Raw genomic sequence first — 19,846 nt, forward strand, 5'->3', positions numbered from 1 at the left:
AAACTGTCTGCATAAAACAGCTCTGAGCGCTTCAGCTGCAGTGGAAGCTACCGGTGCCCCACAGTGGTTCAGTGTTATTATCTTTAATCAAACGGCGCTCGGCGAACAGCACAGCAGGTTTGTTTTACTCTTAATCTGTGCTACTGTCCCATGTGGCTACTGATCTTACTAGTTAAACGTTTGTGATTACATAACATACACAGTGGGGATCCTATTAGATGTGTCTGTGTGGCTATTAAGTGACATTAACACAGTATTTCACAAGTAGGTACTACCCACTGTTACCTTTAAGCACTATTATTTCTTTCCAGTCCTACATGGTTAAGCCATGGACAGTGTAGTTTAGAAGGAGGATAATGTTTAGAGAAACAGAAAATGAGGGCATTTTTTTTAAGGGAGTGCACTAAGGGAAACTAAGACAAAAATGGACAGATGCATCCACTCAAATGCAAGAATAATCCAGGACCCATGTGCATTCTAATGCCGCTCTTGGCAGGAAACCTCACACTGTAACCCGAGACTTGGAGGTGTCCGCTTGTCTTAATTCAAAATGAAGGATTGCATCTTCCTCCGCGGCTTGAGAAAGATCTATGAGCCTCCAGTTTACTGGCACCTTTCTAAACCCACCGGGGGAATTGAAAAATGCATCCTAGTCCTGCCAAAAAAAAAAAAAAAAAAGTATATTTTCCTCGGAGTTCTTGAAAAGATGACATCTTTGAAAGCAGGATTTCTACTCCTCAGCAGTGCGATGCTGCAGTCTGATGTACGCCTGAGTACAGTCAGCTTATTTGCCTCATATTAATATGACTCAACAGGTATCTGATGTGTTTTTATGAACTGAACAAAATTACAACGAGCAGGATGTTTGAAAAAATCTGCTCCCTCACTGTCTCCCTTTCATGTATTTTCTCATTGTATGCAGAGTGGGCTTCATTCCCTTGGAAACACCTCAACATTAATGAGGTAGAGTCAGCACACAGGCATAAAAAAAGAGACATATTGGCACAGACAGCAGGGGAGGTTGTGTCAAGTATTACAATAAGCTTGTAATACACTTTGTATTTAAGGATTGATGTGCTGTATGTCCTCGCTGGCCTCTTATTAAATCCCAGTACAATCCTCTCTGCTGTTTCTGACCTACAGTCTGTGTGCCATCTCTGCTTGCTCCATCTGTCTCATTTCAGTGAAATGAGCTGCTGGATATTAGCAGGTAACAGGGTTTTATTGTTTTGGCAGGCCAGCGAGCAGCTTATTTATAAAGCAAAAACCAGGGCCTCTCAGTGAAAGTGCATTTCTATTTTGGCACACGTTCACATGAATCAAGGGTGATGTGCTGCAATGCTTGATATGATGGCAGGTATTTCTGCACACTCATAGGTAAATCGAGTATTCAGAATTTTGGTTTAAAGTTTAAATGATGCATTTAAAGAAGAAATACTCAGTATATCATCACCAACACAGAGAATGAGCTTTCTTCAGTTGTCCATTGCAGTGGTTGAGGAGATACATGTACAGGCTTTTCAGATGATTCAGGAGAGGGCAAAATACAATTTGGGGGACTTAACTCTTCACTCTTCTGTGTTTTTTGGTCAGATGCTGAGATGCTTATTTGTGAAAGCATGTGATACATTAGAGGAGAAATGTCTCCTTGGAGGACTTGCTAACAACTCGTCGATATCAAGAGACAAAACACACAACCAGACACTGCTTAATATGCAAAGGCTCTCAAGCCAGAAATGTTGGGAAATTGTCTTTAATAACCATATAAATTATTAATTTGAAGTAAAAAACATAATTCTGAAAGTTTAGGAGTAGATTTAGCTTTAGCTTTAATTTATTAAGAGTAAAACAGCCAGTATTTGGAATGGAAGAGTACAGTGGCAGAAAAACATTATACTTACAGGATAAGTAAAGAATAGAAGTCTAATATTATGAACTGAAGGCTGGGCGTTACTTTTATGTTCTTGGTTACTTTTCAACATTGCTGCTGATGTCTGTGAACCTCCTGTGAACATCCTTCATGCGTTACATCAAGAAAGTCTCATATCTATGGTTAATATCTGCTTTTTTTGAAATGTCATGCATCTGTAGAGTTCCAAGCACGCTGCTGTTGTATTCCTTGTGCTCACTGTCTCTTCTGCACTTGTTCCGGAGGCCATCACTATTTGGATCCGGCACTGAATCCACCGGTCAGATGGATTTACTATCTCCACTGCGTTCGATACTGCTGGCTCAGCAGAAAGCAGAGCCTAACTCAGGATCACAGAAGTCAGATGCATTGAATGCATTTACTGTCGACATGTGGGCCAGCAAGCTAACTGCAGTGCAGGAAGGCAGGGAGTTCTGACATCTTATACTTTTCTGCAGCCTTCAAAAAGAGTCATACAGGTGGCTGAATGACAAGCTATAGACCGTTTGAAAACCTTTGACATTTATTTAACAGTGTGGGAGACCTTCTTAACATTCACTTGCTCATTGTGGTACTGTATGATTATTATAGAGAACAGAATATTTCAAAGGCGACTTCAGTCTCAGATGTGACTGCGTCTGTAAATTCTGAAGAATTCTTTCCCATCTATGAATCCGTAACTCCTTTTAAGAGAGTTTCAGGTCCCAGCAGGTTTATTTTCATAGTTTATTTATATGAAATAAAACTGATTGCTGCCTAGACTATACCACCATAAAGACCTATGGTGTAGTTTATAAAATGGTGAGGAGTAATGTACAGTAAAATACACACGAGACAGATTTAATGGACTATGCTGTATATATGGTCCATTAGAGCTCCCCATTTTCAAACGAGATCATTTACTACAAAGGCAAGGCAATAAACTTCTGGAGTGTATGTTTTCTTTGTAGCCGTACCGCTGACGACTAAATAAGTCTAAAAACTCCCGAAGTTAAGTGTTAAATAAATCATGGACCAACATTTATACAAACAACAAACCTGGTCTCCTCCGTATGAAGGTTGCCGGCGTGGCAGGCTGAGAAAAGGTTGCACCCGAGGTGGTGAGAGAGATCTGTGTGCAGGCAGCAGCCTGTGGTTGGCTGGGAGAGGAGGGAGGGTGGGCTGGCCCACACTCAGAGACACGGGCATGGGGTGACTGATGTGCAGGGGCTGGTAGAGGGGCAGGCGACGCAGGCTGTGAGAGTGGAAGTTGTGTGGAGGGAGAAGAGGCTCGGCACTCAGGAGAGATGGCTGAGAAGAGAATGAAAGGAAGTTAGTTTTAGTGTTTTATGCAGTGACGTGTCAGCTGTGAAAACAGTAGTTGGCACTGCAGATGTTACTTTAACAGATAGCATAAGAGACACTGATATAACTAGCATATAATTATTTTTAATTAGAGTCTCATTAAGATAAGACAGTGACCCGGAAACACAGGCTAAATTAATTTCAGCCACCATTAATTTGACTGTTTACACCACTGCTTTTCAGACATTTCTTCTGTGGAAAAAAACTGTACAAATCCAACTTTCTTTAGTTGTTGCTCTTTATAACCTTTATTTAACCAGGAAGAGAAACTCATTGAGAATAAAAATCTCTTTTTCACGATTCTCCTGGACATAACAAGCAGCAACACAAAAACAGAGTTTCAGACAGCCAAACATAGAAATACAAATACATCACAAATAAATCCTTGGGCAATTGAAAGACAAATAACAGTTTTGAGCAGCAAATGTTTGTCAGAATCATCCTTAAACATATCAGGAAGGACATCTCCAGCCAGATGTCTCCACCTCCAAGTCCGTTAACTTCCTCTTAAAAGCCTCCAACGAGAGAAGTTGGTGAACTTTCAGATCATTTTGTAATGTTTGGTCTCTTGCACTACTCGAGATAATCCTGCAGTACCTCCATTTGCTCCTGCGGTGCTGAAAAAATTAGAAATGTGTTTTTTTTTTATAAACTATTTTGATTGATTTTAACATCTTAAACATCACACACGTTCTCAGATTCTACTGACTATCTGGTTCTTTTTAACATTCGCTGGGATCTCATTTTGGTTCACAGCCTTCTGTGGGTTGAAGCAGATGCATTATTAGCCTTTTTACTGCACTCAGTAACCACAGAAAAACACATTTGGTTATTTTTGTTTTTTTTGCGTTGACTCTGAGAGTGTGAGCTGTGAATGGCAGGGCTCACTGAAGAAGATGCATCGTGCTGCTGCTGATGATCACTTTGGATCTATTCGATTCCCTGACATCTTAATTTGATCGATTTTACAAATCATAAAAGCAAGAAATGGTCCCTCATTAGTTGGAACTCGCTAATGTCAGAGTGGGTCATAAAAATGGAAAACAACATTATTAGATATGACGTTGTGAAAAAGTAAGAGCCAGAGTCGGACCACATGTCCTGACCAGCTGCTCTCCCTCCGCTCCAAAACAAACTAATAACACCTCAAACTGCCAGAAAAAAAAGCCTGCTGGACAACACACACACATGCACAATCTCTCTCTCTTTCTCTCTCTCTCTTACAGACACACACACACCTTCTCTCAAACACACAAAAGCATGCATGCACACACAGACACAAGTGCAAACACACACTGCAGATGTATTCAGAGAGGGCTGCTGTGATGCTGCTGACTGACATCTGGATAACAGTGGACAACTGAAGAGGTGACCATCATATGAACAGACAGGCTGTGTCTAAAAGCCACTCTGGCAGACTGAATTCTGTTTAACACAAAGAGGATCAGATAGAGATACAGTACAAACCACATACTCAAAGACCTTTATATAGATAGATATGTTGTTAAACAACCCAACATGTTCTTTTCTCCTCAGCCTGAAACAATCAGAGGTGTGTCTTTCTCCTGAAATGAGTAAAAAAAGGAGCTCAATAATAACACCCCGAGTCAGAATTAAATTGAACAATCTCCCAATTTATGTCTCTTTGCTTCGTGACAACAATAGAACCTTGATTAATATTTATGAGATATAGTGAGGCTGAATCAATTACCCAGCTTGCCGTCATCTTGTTTTGTAAACAAGCCTGGAGGCATGACTACTCTCAACTGCAGGTTAGTGGAACGGCTCTAATACAGTGTGAATGTAAAATGAATCTAATCCAAAGTGCTGTGACAGAGATTTGCAAACAAACACATTAAAAGGTAAACAAACGGGTACGTATGAACACGTAGACATTTTGACTCACCTTATAAATGTTGGCAGTAGAGGGTTTGGGTGGAGGCTTACGCTGTGGCGTGGGTCTGTACAAGGACTGAGACCTGATGGGGCTGATCGGCCTGTTTGCCTCCATTGATCTAGAAACAAAAGTACAGCACGTAAGTTACCTGATCTGATCATGAGCAGTATTAATAAAACTACTTTAAACCAGAGCTAGGGCTGGTACTAATGATATATAACTAATTAAATTCACCGATTGGAAGTGATTCACTGAAAGGGTACTATTTGGTCTTTCCTAAAATCACCAAATAAAAACGTATTAAAAATGGTTCTTAGAATGGAAGGATAAACGTCAAAAAGATCCAGAGAGAGAGAGAGAGAGAGAGAGAGAGAGAGAGAGCGAGCGAGAGAACGTCACCTGAGTTTCTCCAAGGTGCTCTTCTTGTTGGTGAAGAGGAGGCGCAGCAAAGTCTTCCTCTTAAGAAAGACGATCACCGTGGTTACGAGCAGGCTGACCAGGGTAACCAGGATCGCCACAGTAATGACCACACTGTCGGCTGATGCCACATATGACAACACGCACATTAATACACACACACGCACATCTAGCGCACAGAACAATGAGAGGACATGATGCAGAGACCGTTACAGCTCGGCCACGGTCAGCAGCACAGTTTGACTTGTATTTCTCTACTGATTACAATCTAAAGACCAAAAACAACAGGATTCTTTTTCACATATACAGACTGTGCTGTTGTATGTATTGCTGGAGTGGAAAGGGAGTTGTGTTGCTCTGGGAAAGTTACACTTGTGTACCACACATCAATTCCTTCTGTCAGACAGATATGTACAACTAGCAGCTGGATTTGTGTTGCTGCTCATTTCTGAGTTCGCGCTGTCGCCTGTCAGAGTCTACGTGAGTGAAAATAGAAATGTAATCATCCAGTCTACCTGCCAGTCGCATTGGCCCACTGTCAATGCTCCCACCGAAGCCGGCTTTCTCACAGAATGGAGGGGCCCAGTGTGCCTCGCAGTGGCAGTTCTTCTTGTTGTTACACACCTGTAAACATGACAACCTTACTCTACAGTACATGCTAGTTTTACTCAACAGGACGAGCCTCTTCTTTTCTTCTGCATGCAAAAGCATCAAAAGGCATTCCTATTAATGCCTGACAGAAATATTGCATGGCTCTGAGCCCTTTAAGGTGTAAACTGAATAGATGTTTTTTTAATTTATTTTTTTATAAATAAAACACCCTCATTGAGTTTGTTTCAGTGACTTCATATAAAAGCACACTCGCTGTCCGCGTGTGTTGAGTCGTAATAGATAAAACATGTGTATGGCAGAGTCGGTCCCGTAAAGCCTGGTGTTTCCAGTGCAGAAGTTTGATCCAGGAGGATTCCCTGGAGATGTAAACTCGGTCCAGCTGTCAGTTAGAGGAAGGAGGAGGAGGGAGGGAGATGCAGAGGGAGTGGAGCAGCTGTGGGGGATTTACATTTCGCACAGACGTACAGTCAAGTGCCTTCTCTCTCTCCAGGGCACGGACACTCCTTTACTCCGGGTGATCGGGTTAAGAGGTGCTTAGAGGGAGGAGGCGTTTTTTTTTTGTTTTTTTTTGCATGTAAAAGGTTACTAAAGACAAACTTTTGATTTTATCACATGGGCATTATCTGACTCTCTTGTTTGAAATGTGAGTGGGAAACAAATTAGAGACTAGAGAGAGATGAAGATTGGACTCCGATCATTGACTGAATTCTGCCTTTGAAGCAAACACAATAATCAAGCCCAACTTTTGTTTCTTAAGTCAGTGGGTTTGATTAATCAGGAAAATTTACATTTTTACAAATAGAAGACATCTAGAAGATTATTTTATATAAATCCTTAAAGGAACTCCTTAACAGCTTCATAAGAATTTTTTTTTTAATAAAGTAAATATATGCCTTTAAAGACCAAGTGACATGACTCTTAGGCAGATAACTGTCTTGCAGTTAATCCAGAGAATCACCGTTTTTTAAGTGTTTAAGAAAATGTAGGACAAATTGATTGAGATGATGTTTCATCAGGAGGGAAGATTTATCTTAAGCCCTGAATCTTTATAGAATTTCTCTTTGCTAAAGTAAAGAGAAATAACAGAAAAAACAGTGTTGTTGTTTTTACAGACAGATTCAAGTTTGAGGTTCAAGAGTTTGACAATTTAAACAGCTTTAGAATTACTGATTTGATTTCACACGTATAATGTGCAACGACTTTCAGAGGTAACTGTAATGTTATCGAGCCCCCGGGTGAGTGTTTGAATCTCAGAACTTCACAACAAGGTAAATAAAAGATAGAAAAAAAAAACCCTCAGATGAATTATTGATATGAACCTCGGAGAGAGAAAGGTGATCGTTTTCTTTTTAATGCAGCACAACGTCTGCTGTTCTCTTCCTGCAGTGTTTAACTTTTTTCCTACTGTAAAGCCGGAGGAGGATTCATGATATGACAGATGAGTACAGGTACACTGTAAATGATGCTCACAGATTGGATTGATTTATCCTCAGTGGGACAATGAAGAGGATCATAAAGAGTAGTACCAGCTGTTGTAACTAAAAGGCTGTCTTGTTTCTTTTCTGTTATGAGCAATTACAGCAAAGTGAGAGAGTCTTCGTGCTGCTCAAAGACTTAAAAATGGATAAAAACCGACGTCTTACAGGGCGGTTTCACTGTTTCAAAGGCTGCGGTGCATAATTTACAAGTACATATTGAGCTTGTAGGTACTTAGTACTCACCCCACGTCCACTGCACTTCCCAGAGCACTCGTGCACACCAAACACGCTGACATTCTGGCACTGCCGATTCAGGCACACCTATAAAAGGAGAGCATCATTAAGAAATCTTTTAGAGGTTCAGAAACTCAAAGCCGAAAGAGCATTAATACGAACAAATGAAATGATAAGTAAGTGTTGAAGTAAAATAGGAATACATTCAAACTGTTTAAACAGCACATCATTTTAAAGAGAGAAGCACATTTTGTGAGCGTCTGAGGCAATGTGTGGTGGACATGTAAACCGGGCTGACCCACATATATCACAACCTGGAATACAGTTCATAAGGTGAACATGCCAAAGGCTCACTGTGCTGTGTATCAGAATCAGTATCAGCTTCCTTATTGGCCATTTATAAAAGTATAAAGGATAAACGAAGACTAATATGTATAAGAGTTAATGTGCAAAAGATGATGAAATGAACATGATGATAAATTATATAATTACTGGGTGCATAAATATTTAGTGTATCCTTGAATTTGAACTTTTGTCTCTGTAAAGTCTCTTTGTCGACCTTGGCTGTTTAAAACATGTTCTAGAAATGACTTAATTGAGAACAAAAACAAAAAAGCAGCTGTGGCTTTTGTGAAGCAGATCAGGCCTGCATGAGATAAAGCAGCTTTGTTCTCTCATCTTCCTTGAATGGTTACTTTTATGCTGACCATGTGCTGCAAACTTAACACCCTCATCTGCATGGGAAATTGAAAACCTTTTTGAGAATGAGAAAAAAAAAGAAGAAAAGAAACAAAGGCCAATGACAAAGACCCCGCTTCAGGCCATCCCAATTTCCACATAATGAGCGGAGCTAAATCGAGCTCTGTAGAGCAAACAGGAGAAAAAGCTGACATGGCAGACGGCCAGTTTGTACACAGACCTGAAGAGCCTTTTAGCACCAAGGGCGAGTCTCTTCAGGTAAGGCAGAGAGCTTTCAAAGACTTGTAGGACTGTAAGGCCCCACAGTTTGGTTCAGCACTTTATACCTGTATGTATGCTTCTTCAGAGCGACGACATTTCTTCTCCTTTTCACGTGAACAACAGCTGAGTGCAACAACATAAACTGCCTGAAAACGTCTTCTGTTATTACTGGCATTTACATCACATAACAGAACCACAAACATGTTTAATGTTTAAGATTGTTGCAGCACTTTGAACAGTCATTTTCTATAGTCGCACAACTGGGCTTTCACACACAATTTTCAGCCACATTGTCACTCCTGAAACGCATCTCCGATTTCCGCTTTTAAAATAGAAAGCTTGCGAGCTGTTCAGAAAGTCAGAAAGCGTCCTCTTTTTCTGTGCCTCCTTAAATGCAGTGATTAAGGTGCATTAACTCATTTTCAATACGAACCTTCTGATGCCAATGTTTAAATCATAAAGGCTGCCAGTGTTGTTCTTCTATCTCTTTGCTACACTGCCAATAACAAGAAGCAGACACACACGCTGAACACCGCAGTGCTGTTTATTGAGAGAGAAGAGACAAAAGGTGCAGGTGTGTGAGAGGCTCCCATGTGGAGCAAAATGAGCCGTTAGCGAGCTAAAATAAGTTAAAGAATAAAGCACATTTACAAATATAATATAAAAACATTTATTCAATATTCAACTAAAACTTATATAAAAAAGTGTATTGCTTAATATTGCAGTGAATACACATTTAACCTGATACCACATGGGGGTACAGAGGCCAGTGGAGATACACGTCTGTTCTGTCTCTTTGCTGATCCTATCCTGTACATCAGTAAGTCGTGTTTTCTGTCACCATTACTTGTCCTTCCTCCTTTTGACGGTCAGATGTATGACTCATTGCGGATGTTTGCGGTTGAAAACTAGAAAAAGGCTTTCTTTTTCTTTGACGTGCTGTAACTCATCGCCTCTGATAAATGTCTCCATGCAGCAGTGAAAATGACTTTAAATAAATAGTTACAGTTGTTGCTGATGTCTTCTTTTGCTTCTGTAGGCCTTAAAAGAGACATCAATATTGAGTTGATAGATTTTACCATTTCATAACTAGTTAAATCTTCTCAGACACTTTAAGTATTGTTTTGTTATTACTCCTCCTGGGCATGGTTGAAACCCATGTATATTAGCATTGTCGTCAACACTTTTCTTGTATGATTCCTGTTAGGGCTTTTTATGCCTTTATTGAGAGACAGGACTGTGGAGAGGGAAAGGGGAATAGCATGCAACATTGTTTTGCCATTAATAAAGAAGTATGAACAACAAAGCACTCTGTTGTCACTTTACATATAAATACTGAATGAATCACTCACCATCCCGTCTCCACACTTCGTACCAGCCAGAACCAGCCCGGGATCCGGCATGTCATCACCCAGGTAAACATGTGTTCCTCGACAGAGAATACGCCCTCCTTCTTGTAAAGGGATATTTGTTTCAATAGAAACTGCATTTGTTCCAATCACTGGTCGGTTGGCGCCTCCCTGGCATTGAATTTTGCCACACTGAGCGTCCCTGCACACGAACACAAACAAGCATGCATGCCCATATGAAAATTAAAACACACATAGTAAGACACTTAATTAAATAAGCCTGTCAGTAACAGACAGAGATAAGTAACTGTACCCAAAGATGAAAGACTATTAGACAGCCAAATGCTTCAGTCCTGCGGCCATTCGAGCAATTACACCAATTAACAAAGAGCTTGATTACAGACTTCACCCAAAGGGAGAAGATCTTCAGAACAATTAGCCGACAAGAACAGCATGAAATGACACATGAAGACTTTCTCTAAATGTAATTAGCTGCTATCTTTCTCCAATGACATTTATCACCCTGCTCTACTTTTGTTTGAAGATCATTTGACAGATTCTAGAAGGTAATGATGATTGCTAATGACACCGCTTAAGCTAATCAGTTGTGGGGGTTTTTTTTTGTGAGATTTCACAGTACCTCAGACGCTTCACTGCAGCTGCAGTCTTACCTCGCGTCACATTTGGCGAAGGAGCCTTTGGAGTCCTTCCCACAATTCCCATAAGGATCCCCTGCTGAGTTGACTCTCTGAAAGCATATCCCAGGGGCAGGCTTGGCTCCTGCACGCAAAGATTGACAAGGAATTTAAAGAAAAACATCAAAATGAAGCGTCCCCTTGTAAACATGAATATTTGCTACACAGCTCAAGCAATAAGTAACTATTGATTTACCAGGTCCCCACAGGGTGATGCATTGTTGTTCGTGATTCTGGCAGATGCCGTTGTAGCAGTATCCTTCAACGTTGTGGCAGGCGTGCCCATCATGCAGATAAACGTTAGCGGGGCAGTGAGGGTTGGCGCCGGTGCAGAATTCTGGCAGGTCACAGGAGTTACTGGACTCTCGACAGAGGGTGCCAGCAGGTTTCAGCTGTTAACACAAACGACGAGGTCGGTGAGACCTTTCAGACATGGAATCTGCAACGTGACTGACTTCATCCATCTGTTAGGCTTCCTGACTTTGTGAACTCCCGGTCAGGTCATGATATGAACATGAAAAGACTGTTGCCAACTGGACAAAAATGCTTGTGCCGAAGCAGGCTCCTGGTTAGGGAAGAGTGATAGCACTGTTGGGATACAAACCACACAATGTCTGTTGAGACCACAGATACCATCCTCATGGTGGTGCTATGAGAATAACCATAGGATCTCCAATGTCTTAAGGATTTATCCTCTTGATTTAATGAATTTCAGTACAGAATGACATTCCAATCCATAGAATAATGTATCCAGACTACAGAGGTGGACTGACTGGCAGATATCAACCACTTCAAATATGAGATACCGTATGAAATACTGTGCAAGCACCATGAAAAATAAAATCAAGCAAGAGAAATGTTTATGTTGTCTACAGGACACTTCACCTTTGGACTCCACCCTTGATACTGTAGGCAACTGAACTGATGATGTCCTTGAGTACGAAGGATGATTACCCATTTGTGTCAGTGCTGCATGCTTTGATACTAACAAACACGCAAAAGGTATTTTAGAAGCCTAAACATTGAGGTTGATTCTTTATCACGTAGATAAAGACTTAAGCAACGTGGGAACTTAATCTCGAACTGGAATAAGTACAATCCTGTGTCTCATGGTGACTCATGCATTGAGGTTAAAACATTTCAAAGGATTATTTTCCCTAATAATCGATTTCTGTACAGAAATAGTTACAAGGACACGGTAAGGTACATAAATCCTGTTGAATACGTCTGCTTCTCTTTTAAAGAAAGAACACAGATCAAAGATAGTTAGAAATGAGATTTCCATGTCAGAAAAAAACCCACTTATAATTAAGTAAAAATGATGTTATTTAACTTGTATACATGCCCTCATATGAAAGAAATCTATTGAGGTAAGCTCTACAAAGTCTGAATGAAATGACCTAAGATGGTAAATTAAATATGAGCCCAAGCTCTTAACAAACTTCCATAGAAAATTGACTGAGTTTCAGAAAGTTTGGGGCCTTGGACTTGAGTTGGAAATAAAAGATGACAATCTTTGTAGTGTGAAACTTTGTGTAATGTTCAGAGGACTAAAGAAAACGGCCTTTCAGAAGCTTTCCAGATTTCAGAGTGAAACAACTTGATTTAAATGAGGGAAAAAGAGGGTTCCAAAGTGAAGGGGCATGCATGTGAAGGAAGAAGAGAAATTTAAGAAAAAGTTGTACCTGGCAGTCTTCACAGCACTGTCCGTGTGCGCACACTGCGTCTCCCTTCAGCGTGCATGTGGTGGCGTTGCAGCATGGGTTCATACATTCCTGGAAAAAACAGAGAAAGGAAACGCTGGTTAAAAACATGTGAACTTGGTCACAGCTGCTCTGCAGTTCCTCTGTCAGCTGGTCTGTCAGATCCAAACTTCCAGGTCGGAGGGGTGCACTTCCTATTCCTGCCTTGCTCAACCCGACCTGGAGACCTTTGAGTGGAGACGCATGAACCAAAGCTCACATGGTCTTAATTTGGGAATTTTCACAAGACCTTTTTAAGGAGGGGTGTGTTTAATATAATGACCCATGTGGAAGTCAAAAAATGGGGAGTAGAAAAAATAAATCAGATGTAGCAGTTGAGAGAGTTTTTTTTTAATTAATCTAGATCTTAAACTATGATGTGATGGATGTGTAGTGGCAGATTTGACTACTACAGTATGGTGGACCAAGGAAGGAGTGGGATTTGAAAGCCCTCAAGTGGTGAGGATTGCAGCCACTTCACCACAATGACAATATCAGATGTCTGCCTGCGGAAACTGGAAAAAAGAGAGATACATAAGGAGCAGACGGGGTGGGGGTGATGCTTTAAAGGACTTGGGGGACAGGTTCTGATATTTATCTTTCATTTAATGCCAAAGCACATCAGCGTTGTTTTCCAAGCAGTGTCTAGCATCGTACTCTGGAGCAGAAAACAACTCCCAGCAGCATTTATCTTCTCTCGACGTAGCTGTTGTATGACGAGTTGAAATAAGGGCTGGGAAACTAAAGCAAGCCCAACTGTCAGATGTCTGATTGTCGTGTCGATGTGTGGTTTGGCTTTTATGAGTCTGCCTGTTTACCTCTTGGTCATGACAATTTGTTTGGAAAGGAGAGAAAAGTTTGCTTTAATCTCTCGGCCTAAATGGGCTGGCAGATAAAACAAGCAGACCATTTGCGGTGACATTATGGAGGTTGTTGAAGGGCATGCTTGTTGGTGGTCAAAAAACAATGACTCTGCTTAAATACCACCTACAGTTGCCTCTCTTAATGCTGGGGTAAAAACATAAACTCCCCTAACGACATCAACAAACATATTGTTGAGTCACTGAGGTCTTAAAAGAAGAAATGGCTCAAAAGCTTTTTTCAACCAAAAAACAACCCCCACAGTTTATCGGGATTATGGATGGACTCTGATCGGAAGCTGGTCTGGTTCTAGGTTCGCAGAATATAAACATTTGTTGGGCTCTGCTCGTATCAAATCTCACTTCAAACATTTCCTTGTCCTATTGGTCCTTTCGTCTCTCTCTGCTTCTTCAGATACTTGCGATGAGAATAATTTTTAGCCAGGGATGTCTTCCACTTCCTTTGGTTGACAAATATCTCTGGCAGTAAATACATGCGCAGCTCTAAGTGATGCTCTCCCTTCAAAGACATCATTAATTCATAGCAAAAATGGTTGATTTATGAATTTCAGATGTTAGTCAGAAAAAAACAAGCCATATGAAGATTGATGAGGTACATTTATTATTTTCTGACTAATAAACTGTAGGGAACATGTCAACCTTGAGGAATAGTTAATTATATATTCTTAATCAAATCTTGAGTTGTAAGACTTTGGGAGACAACCACCTGCCCTGGCTGCAAGCAATGAATACATACTTTCCACATTAAATTCTCTGCATGTGCGTGTGTGTGTGTGTGTGTGTGTGTGTGTGAGAGAGAGGGAGAGAGAGAGTGTGTTTTGTGTGTGAGAACAAATGTATCAGAGCCTTCCCCAGTGTTTTGGTGGCACAACCAAAAAGAAGGTTATTTCAGCTTTGGCTCGATTGGTCTTTTGTTTGTTTCTTTTGTCACACAGTTGGACAGCGGTTTGATGAATGGGCCTTTAGCAAGGATATGACATCACCATGGCAGCCTGTCAGAGCGCTGTTGAGCACATGTGGGACAGGAGGTGTGATGTAAATAAAACTCTTACATGGAAGGCCTCTGGCGGATTGTTGAGCAATTTTTTGCACAGCAGCGTTCGAAACTTTTGAGCCCAAATAACAGTGTCAAGGGAAATGTTCACTTGAAGTTTGTTGTGACTTGTCGGGGGGTCTGATGACCTGTGGAGACTATTGTTCTGGATGATTGCCTCAAGGACAGGTACCATCATTTTATTTGGACAATGGGTTTTGTAAAGACAGCTTCAAGTTAGAAAAGTGCACCCTTGGTGTTTTTTCCACTTGATAATTTAACCTAGTATATATATAGTTTTTTTTCTTTTAGAGTATCAACATATTGAGTTTAAATGGACTCTAAAGAAAGATAAAGCCTGTGTTTTGGACATTTTCATGGAAGAACTATACAACTGTAGTTTGAATGCCCTTTGATGAATTGCCTTTCACTGAAAATAAACGTGGATTTTCTAAAACACTTGATTTTTCTTTTATTTGACTTTACCTTTATTGAGAAAATACATTTGTTCTTTTACCCACTATTTTTACGTTCTTACAGTTATAAGGCGCTGCTCAGTACAACCACAGTGCTGATTCACTCAAATGTTAGAAAGCGAGTGTAAGGGAGTTTCCTGTGGAACTGACCTCCAGCTCTCCGCAGTCGCACTCTTCTCCCTCCTCCACGTAGCCGTTGCCGCACTTCTGGCCCCCATAGAGCACCTTAACCTCTGGCATGTTGTACAAACACATGCCCACACCTTTCTCCAGACTAGCAGCAAGGTCCTTCTTACTGCATGAACTGAACACAGTTGGGAATGGATACCTAAAAGAGGAATGGAAGAACAAGAATGACTGAAATGCAAAAAAAAGGCTTCATATTGAAAAATCGACAAATTTGTCTGAGACCCAGAAAGAAAAAGAAAATCCCGTTTCATGTGAGCCATCATTGTTCGGAGAACCAGAATGATCTGGAGGAAAGTGGATTGAAACGTTTTCGCTGAGCCAGGACACAGACAGAGTGTTCACTGGAAGCTTTATTCAATCTGCTCATTGAAAAGACTCTTTGACACACATTTAATAGTCTACAGACACCGTATGAGCTCAACAGGTTTTTAATTCTGGTCAATACACAACTGAGCAATTAAATACCTACAGAAACATTTTCTCTGGCAGGTATAGTTCCAAGAGGCAAATCTTGACTGTAAAAGGACAGTTTTAGTGTATAGTCAGGTGTGTTGTTTAAGACAGAAAGGTTATGTAGCTGGGCCAGAAAAAGGGGTCATGTTTAAAAGAGGGCACAGAACAAAATGGCCAAAGACTGACAACAGATGAATCTCTGTGTCTTCCTCCTATGTAATAGGGCTGAGGCCTTTAAGTATTAAGTCCAGGAACCAGCAGTCACATAACAAATAAGAGTCTTAAAATAATTAAATACAAAAAAACAAAAAACGGTTGCAGTCTGCCATCTCTACCCCTTTTTAAACATGTCTAAATTCAAAAACACACCACAGGCCAAAACGACCACACCAAAGGATTTGATGATAACATAACCACGTCTTCTCCTTCTGGTTCCTGCCTTCCTGCCAGCGAACATACAAGAACAGCCTCTACAAAAGGCCTGACACAGAAAGGCAGGCTTTGGGGTGTAAAATGAGGCTCTCATAGCTCACACAGTCACGGGGGGATTTATCGCCTGGCTTCAAAGAGAGAACATGGAGGATGTCGGGTGGCAGGCAGGGAGCAATGGCTAGCAGAAAGGATTGGCGGACATGGCAGAGAGAGAGAGAGGCAGCTGGCACTTGATGCTTGAAAAGCTTGACTTCAGACAGAAACATGTCACACACGTACTTATGCGGCGATAGACTGACTGGGGTCTTCAAACGCAGCGGGGCGTGGAGACTGCCTGCAAAGCTTGCTGCTTGAGAGAACACATTTGTGAAAATTCAACAGTACACAGAATATATCTGTGAAGCCTGGCAATGGACAGTGGTGTGTGTGTGTGTGTGTGTGTTTGGGCGGGGTGGGGGGGGGGGGGGGGGGGTTTGCCTTTGCCTAAGGGGCATTTGGATGCTGTAACTGCATGGATATTTCACTTCTCCGAGGGGACATAACGTTGGAGGCATTCAATAGGAAAAAAACCCCAGAAATCAGAGAACACAGATTTCCCAACAACACAAACACATCCTCTGCTAACGGACACCCTAGGGAGAAACCACTGTGTCCACTTTACTCAGTTCACCTTTGAGTGTCGGCTGCTTTCATCCCTCACTGCCCAAAAGCAAATCCACCTGTCTCTGTTTGCCCTTGTCTGATCCTAGAGTCCACTTGTTTGTGTCTTTTTACTAGCACATCACAAAGACTCAGACCTCTTTACTGCCCAGAGTGTAGAGACCCATGCACAGAATCTAGGCCAGCTAACTATGCAGATCAAATTATGGCAAAGAGAAGGCCGTGCCCTAGGGAAACCAAATAGGCTGTCACTGATAACAGAATCCTGGCATGATTTGGGATTTGCACGCGGGGTAAAGTAGAGTCTGGTTTCTTTAAATAACAATATGTTAATGGTGAAAGTTAGGATGTTTGTTGGTTGTAGATTTCTTAACAGAGGATTTTTTTTTTTTTTGATCAAATGAGATCCACTTGTAAAGAATGAGATCCAGACCCAGCGTAAATACAGTATGTATGTTAAAAACAACATGATTTAAGGTGTGTGATAGCAGTATGTCTTTGAAGGGGGGGCATCACTTTCTGCAGGCAGATTTCATTCTGAATTTCCCTGGAGATGAAAACAGTCTATGGTCATAGTTCATTGTCCAGGCATGTTTCCACAATGACCACTGACACCTCCACCACTGGTTTGAAGATGTTCAATAAAAAAACCTCTAAACTATTAAAGTTAAGTGACCCTGAATGAAAGTGAAAAAAGGACTGCAATATCACTTTTGGAATTTGAATAAAATGAAATGACCTTTTAAGCCAATCAAACGCAGCTCTCCTCAAGTGAGCGATTAAGACGTGCTCCATCATTTATATGTTCAACTATTTGAAGAGGAGGGCACCTCGAGCAGCCTTAACGGGAACCAGGAAGTCGTTTGAAATGATACACCCTGAACTGGTGTCCTAAGTGGCCAGCGATTGTGTTTGAATGATAGCTTTGATAATTGAGCTGTAGTCTCTAATTTGCAGCGGACGTCCCCTCCAGGTAACAGGTGTCCACTTCATCTTGGTAACAGATGCAATGTCAGGCAAGGTGTGCATCCAGAGATGCTGCAATAATATTTTATTTCTGTCATAGACTGCCTGAGAGAAAATTAAAATGAAGAGAAGACACAAAAGGAGTTTACTGCCAGGAGGTGGGTGGACAGAACATGTCACATATTTTTTCTGTATTGAAATTGAATTCATATAACAGGATAAGCCATTATTAAATTACCCTTCATTTGGCTCATGATGCACAGGCTGAATGTGCAAGCCTGGGAAATGTTCAAGAGCAAAAAGCAATGCAACTGGGAATTGCTTATTAGTGAATGTTATGCCAATGTTATAAATCACAACATATAGATTTTTGTAACAAGGCTTAAATGATTTTAAATATAAGTTATAATGTGATGAGAAGGGCCACAAGGAACTACAAAAACACTGTACTTGTTCCATAAGTGGGCCTGAGTTTTCTTAAAGGTGGCAGAGAAAAAAAGATCTCCAAAGCCACTTACTGGTTCTATAAAAATGATGGAAAAACCTCAATTGAAGCCAAAACAAAAGAGAAGCAGGAGACAATGAACAAGGGGCAATGGATAGAGTCTAAGATTTTCCAAACACTAACATTTGAGATTTTCATTAAAAAAAAACAAAGAAAACAACTTCAGACCTCCCCACATACTGGAACCTCCCAGTCCAGCTGGCATCAGCCATCAGTTGAGCAAGAACATCACTGGTGCAGTCAATAACTCCTGATGAGCAAGGAAACCTTTCCTTGGGAAACTGTCCGTGTCACTGGTAAGAATTTTGGCCTCGTCCACCTGTAGGCGGGATTTTCTTTTAACACTGAGGGTTTTCTGCGCACGTTGGCCTTTTGTAAACGCGCAAACTGCTTTTGAGGCTTGTAACGTCACGCTGTGTGCAGGTTTCTCCTCCGTTTGTCGTGATTGTGCGACGCTGTCACTTTTAACATGAGATTAGTGCGATGGCGGATGTAACCTAACTAGTGCAGGTGTGTACAGTTTCTGCCTTTCCCACTATGTTGTACAAGCAGAGATGCCTGAATGGACAACTTTGTAAATAAAATGGTCATTGCAGAGGAAGGGCGAGAAACTGGTTGCATGTCAACGGTATCGTTTTTGACTTTGCGTGCTCATGACAGCCATAACAATGTGTTTTCTTGTGGAGGAAGATGTTTGTGAGAACTTGTTGTGTTTGGATGAGATTCTTTTTTTAAACAGATGAGAACAAAATACCTGGTCTCAATCCTACAAAAAAAGCCAGGATACTTCTTTAAAACTTTGTGGATGTGGCTCTATCTGAATTAAGTTACTGAGATTTACCTACTGCACAGACAAGCGATCAGCTAATACAAAATACAGAAAACAGTTATGTGCAATGATGAAACTATGCTCAGCAGAAAACTGTTTCGAGTCACAAATCCATTTTTTATCGGCCTTAAACATTTGTGTTTTTTAAGATTAACTCTAATCTGAAAAGAAATTGGAAGGCCGAGACAAACTTTTCAAAACACGAGGGGAAAAAACCAAACATTTAATAATGTAGAAACTGCTCAAATGTAAAAATCTCCACTGTAACAAACCCACACTGTATTATCACAGCTGAGACCACACAGCTGCTCTGCTATCCAGGAAATTAGCCGAGCAGAGAGTGCAGGTTTCCCTGGATAATAAGTGAAAAGCTCTGCACCATCTCCAGGTGTGGTTTCCTGAGGCGGACCTACCTTGGCAAAGCTATGCCGTTATAAAGAATATGATTAGTTAGTTTGTTGTAAGTAAATCATCCAGTCATCTATCTTTATTACTTCAATTAAAATCTAATTATGTTGAAATGTGTTTACCCCAGAATACTTTTTATGTCTATTTGTGTTTAAATGGTAACGGGGAATCTCCATCCAAACAAGCTTCACTGGGTTCAACCATCTGTGACTTAGAGCTGCCGATATGTTCATGATGATAACTGCACTTCCTGATTTCCCATTACATCGAAATAATGATAAAGGCATTTAAGAATTTTAAGAAATACATAAAAAAAAAAAACTTCAAATAAAGCCAAAGAGCTTATAGAAATACCGTCTTTGTGGGAACATGCCATC

The 19,846-nt window shown here is 40.8% G+C and overlaps 1 protein-coding gene across 2 annotated transcripts in view; it reads right to left on the reverse strand.

Moving 5' to 3' along the window:
* Positions 1-19,846, reverse strand: part of adam12b (ADAM metallopeptidase domain 12b) — a 72,840-nt gene that overhangs the window by 3,465 nt on the left and 49,529 nt on the right. The window contains exons 12-21 of one of the 2 annotated variants that reach the window (XM_079362704.1): positions 15,178-15,355; positions 12,581-12,670; positions 11,092-11,287; positions 10,872-10,980; positions 10,204-10,402; positions 7,901-7,978; positions 6,083-6,191; positions 5,550-5,736; positions 5,160-5,268; positions 2,948-3,199 (exon numbers count right to left, since the gene is read on the reverse strand). In XM_079362704.1, the coding sequence (XP_079218830.1) occupies positions 2,948-3,199; positions 5,160-5,268; positions 5,550-5,736; positions 6,083-6,191; positions 7,901-7,978; positions 10,204-10,402; positions 10,872-10,980; positions 11,092-11,287; positions 12,581-12,670; positions 15,178-15,355 (1,507 nt within the window). The remainder of the gene's footprint in view (positions 1-2,947; positions 3,200-5,159; positions 5,269-5,549; positions 5,737-6,082; positions 6,192-7,900; positions 7,979-10,203; positions 10,403-10,871; positions 10,981-11,091; positions 11,288-12,580; positions 12,671-15,177; positions 15,356-19,846) is intronic. The other variant, XM_079362705.1, reaches the window with a different exon arrangement.

Source organism: Symphodus melops, assembly GCF_947650265.1.
Source record: "Symphodus melops genome assembly, chromosome: 15".
Classification (NCBI taxonomy): Eukaryota; Metazoa; Chordata; class Actinopteri; order Labriformes; family Labridae; genus Symphodus; species Symphodus melops.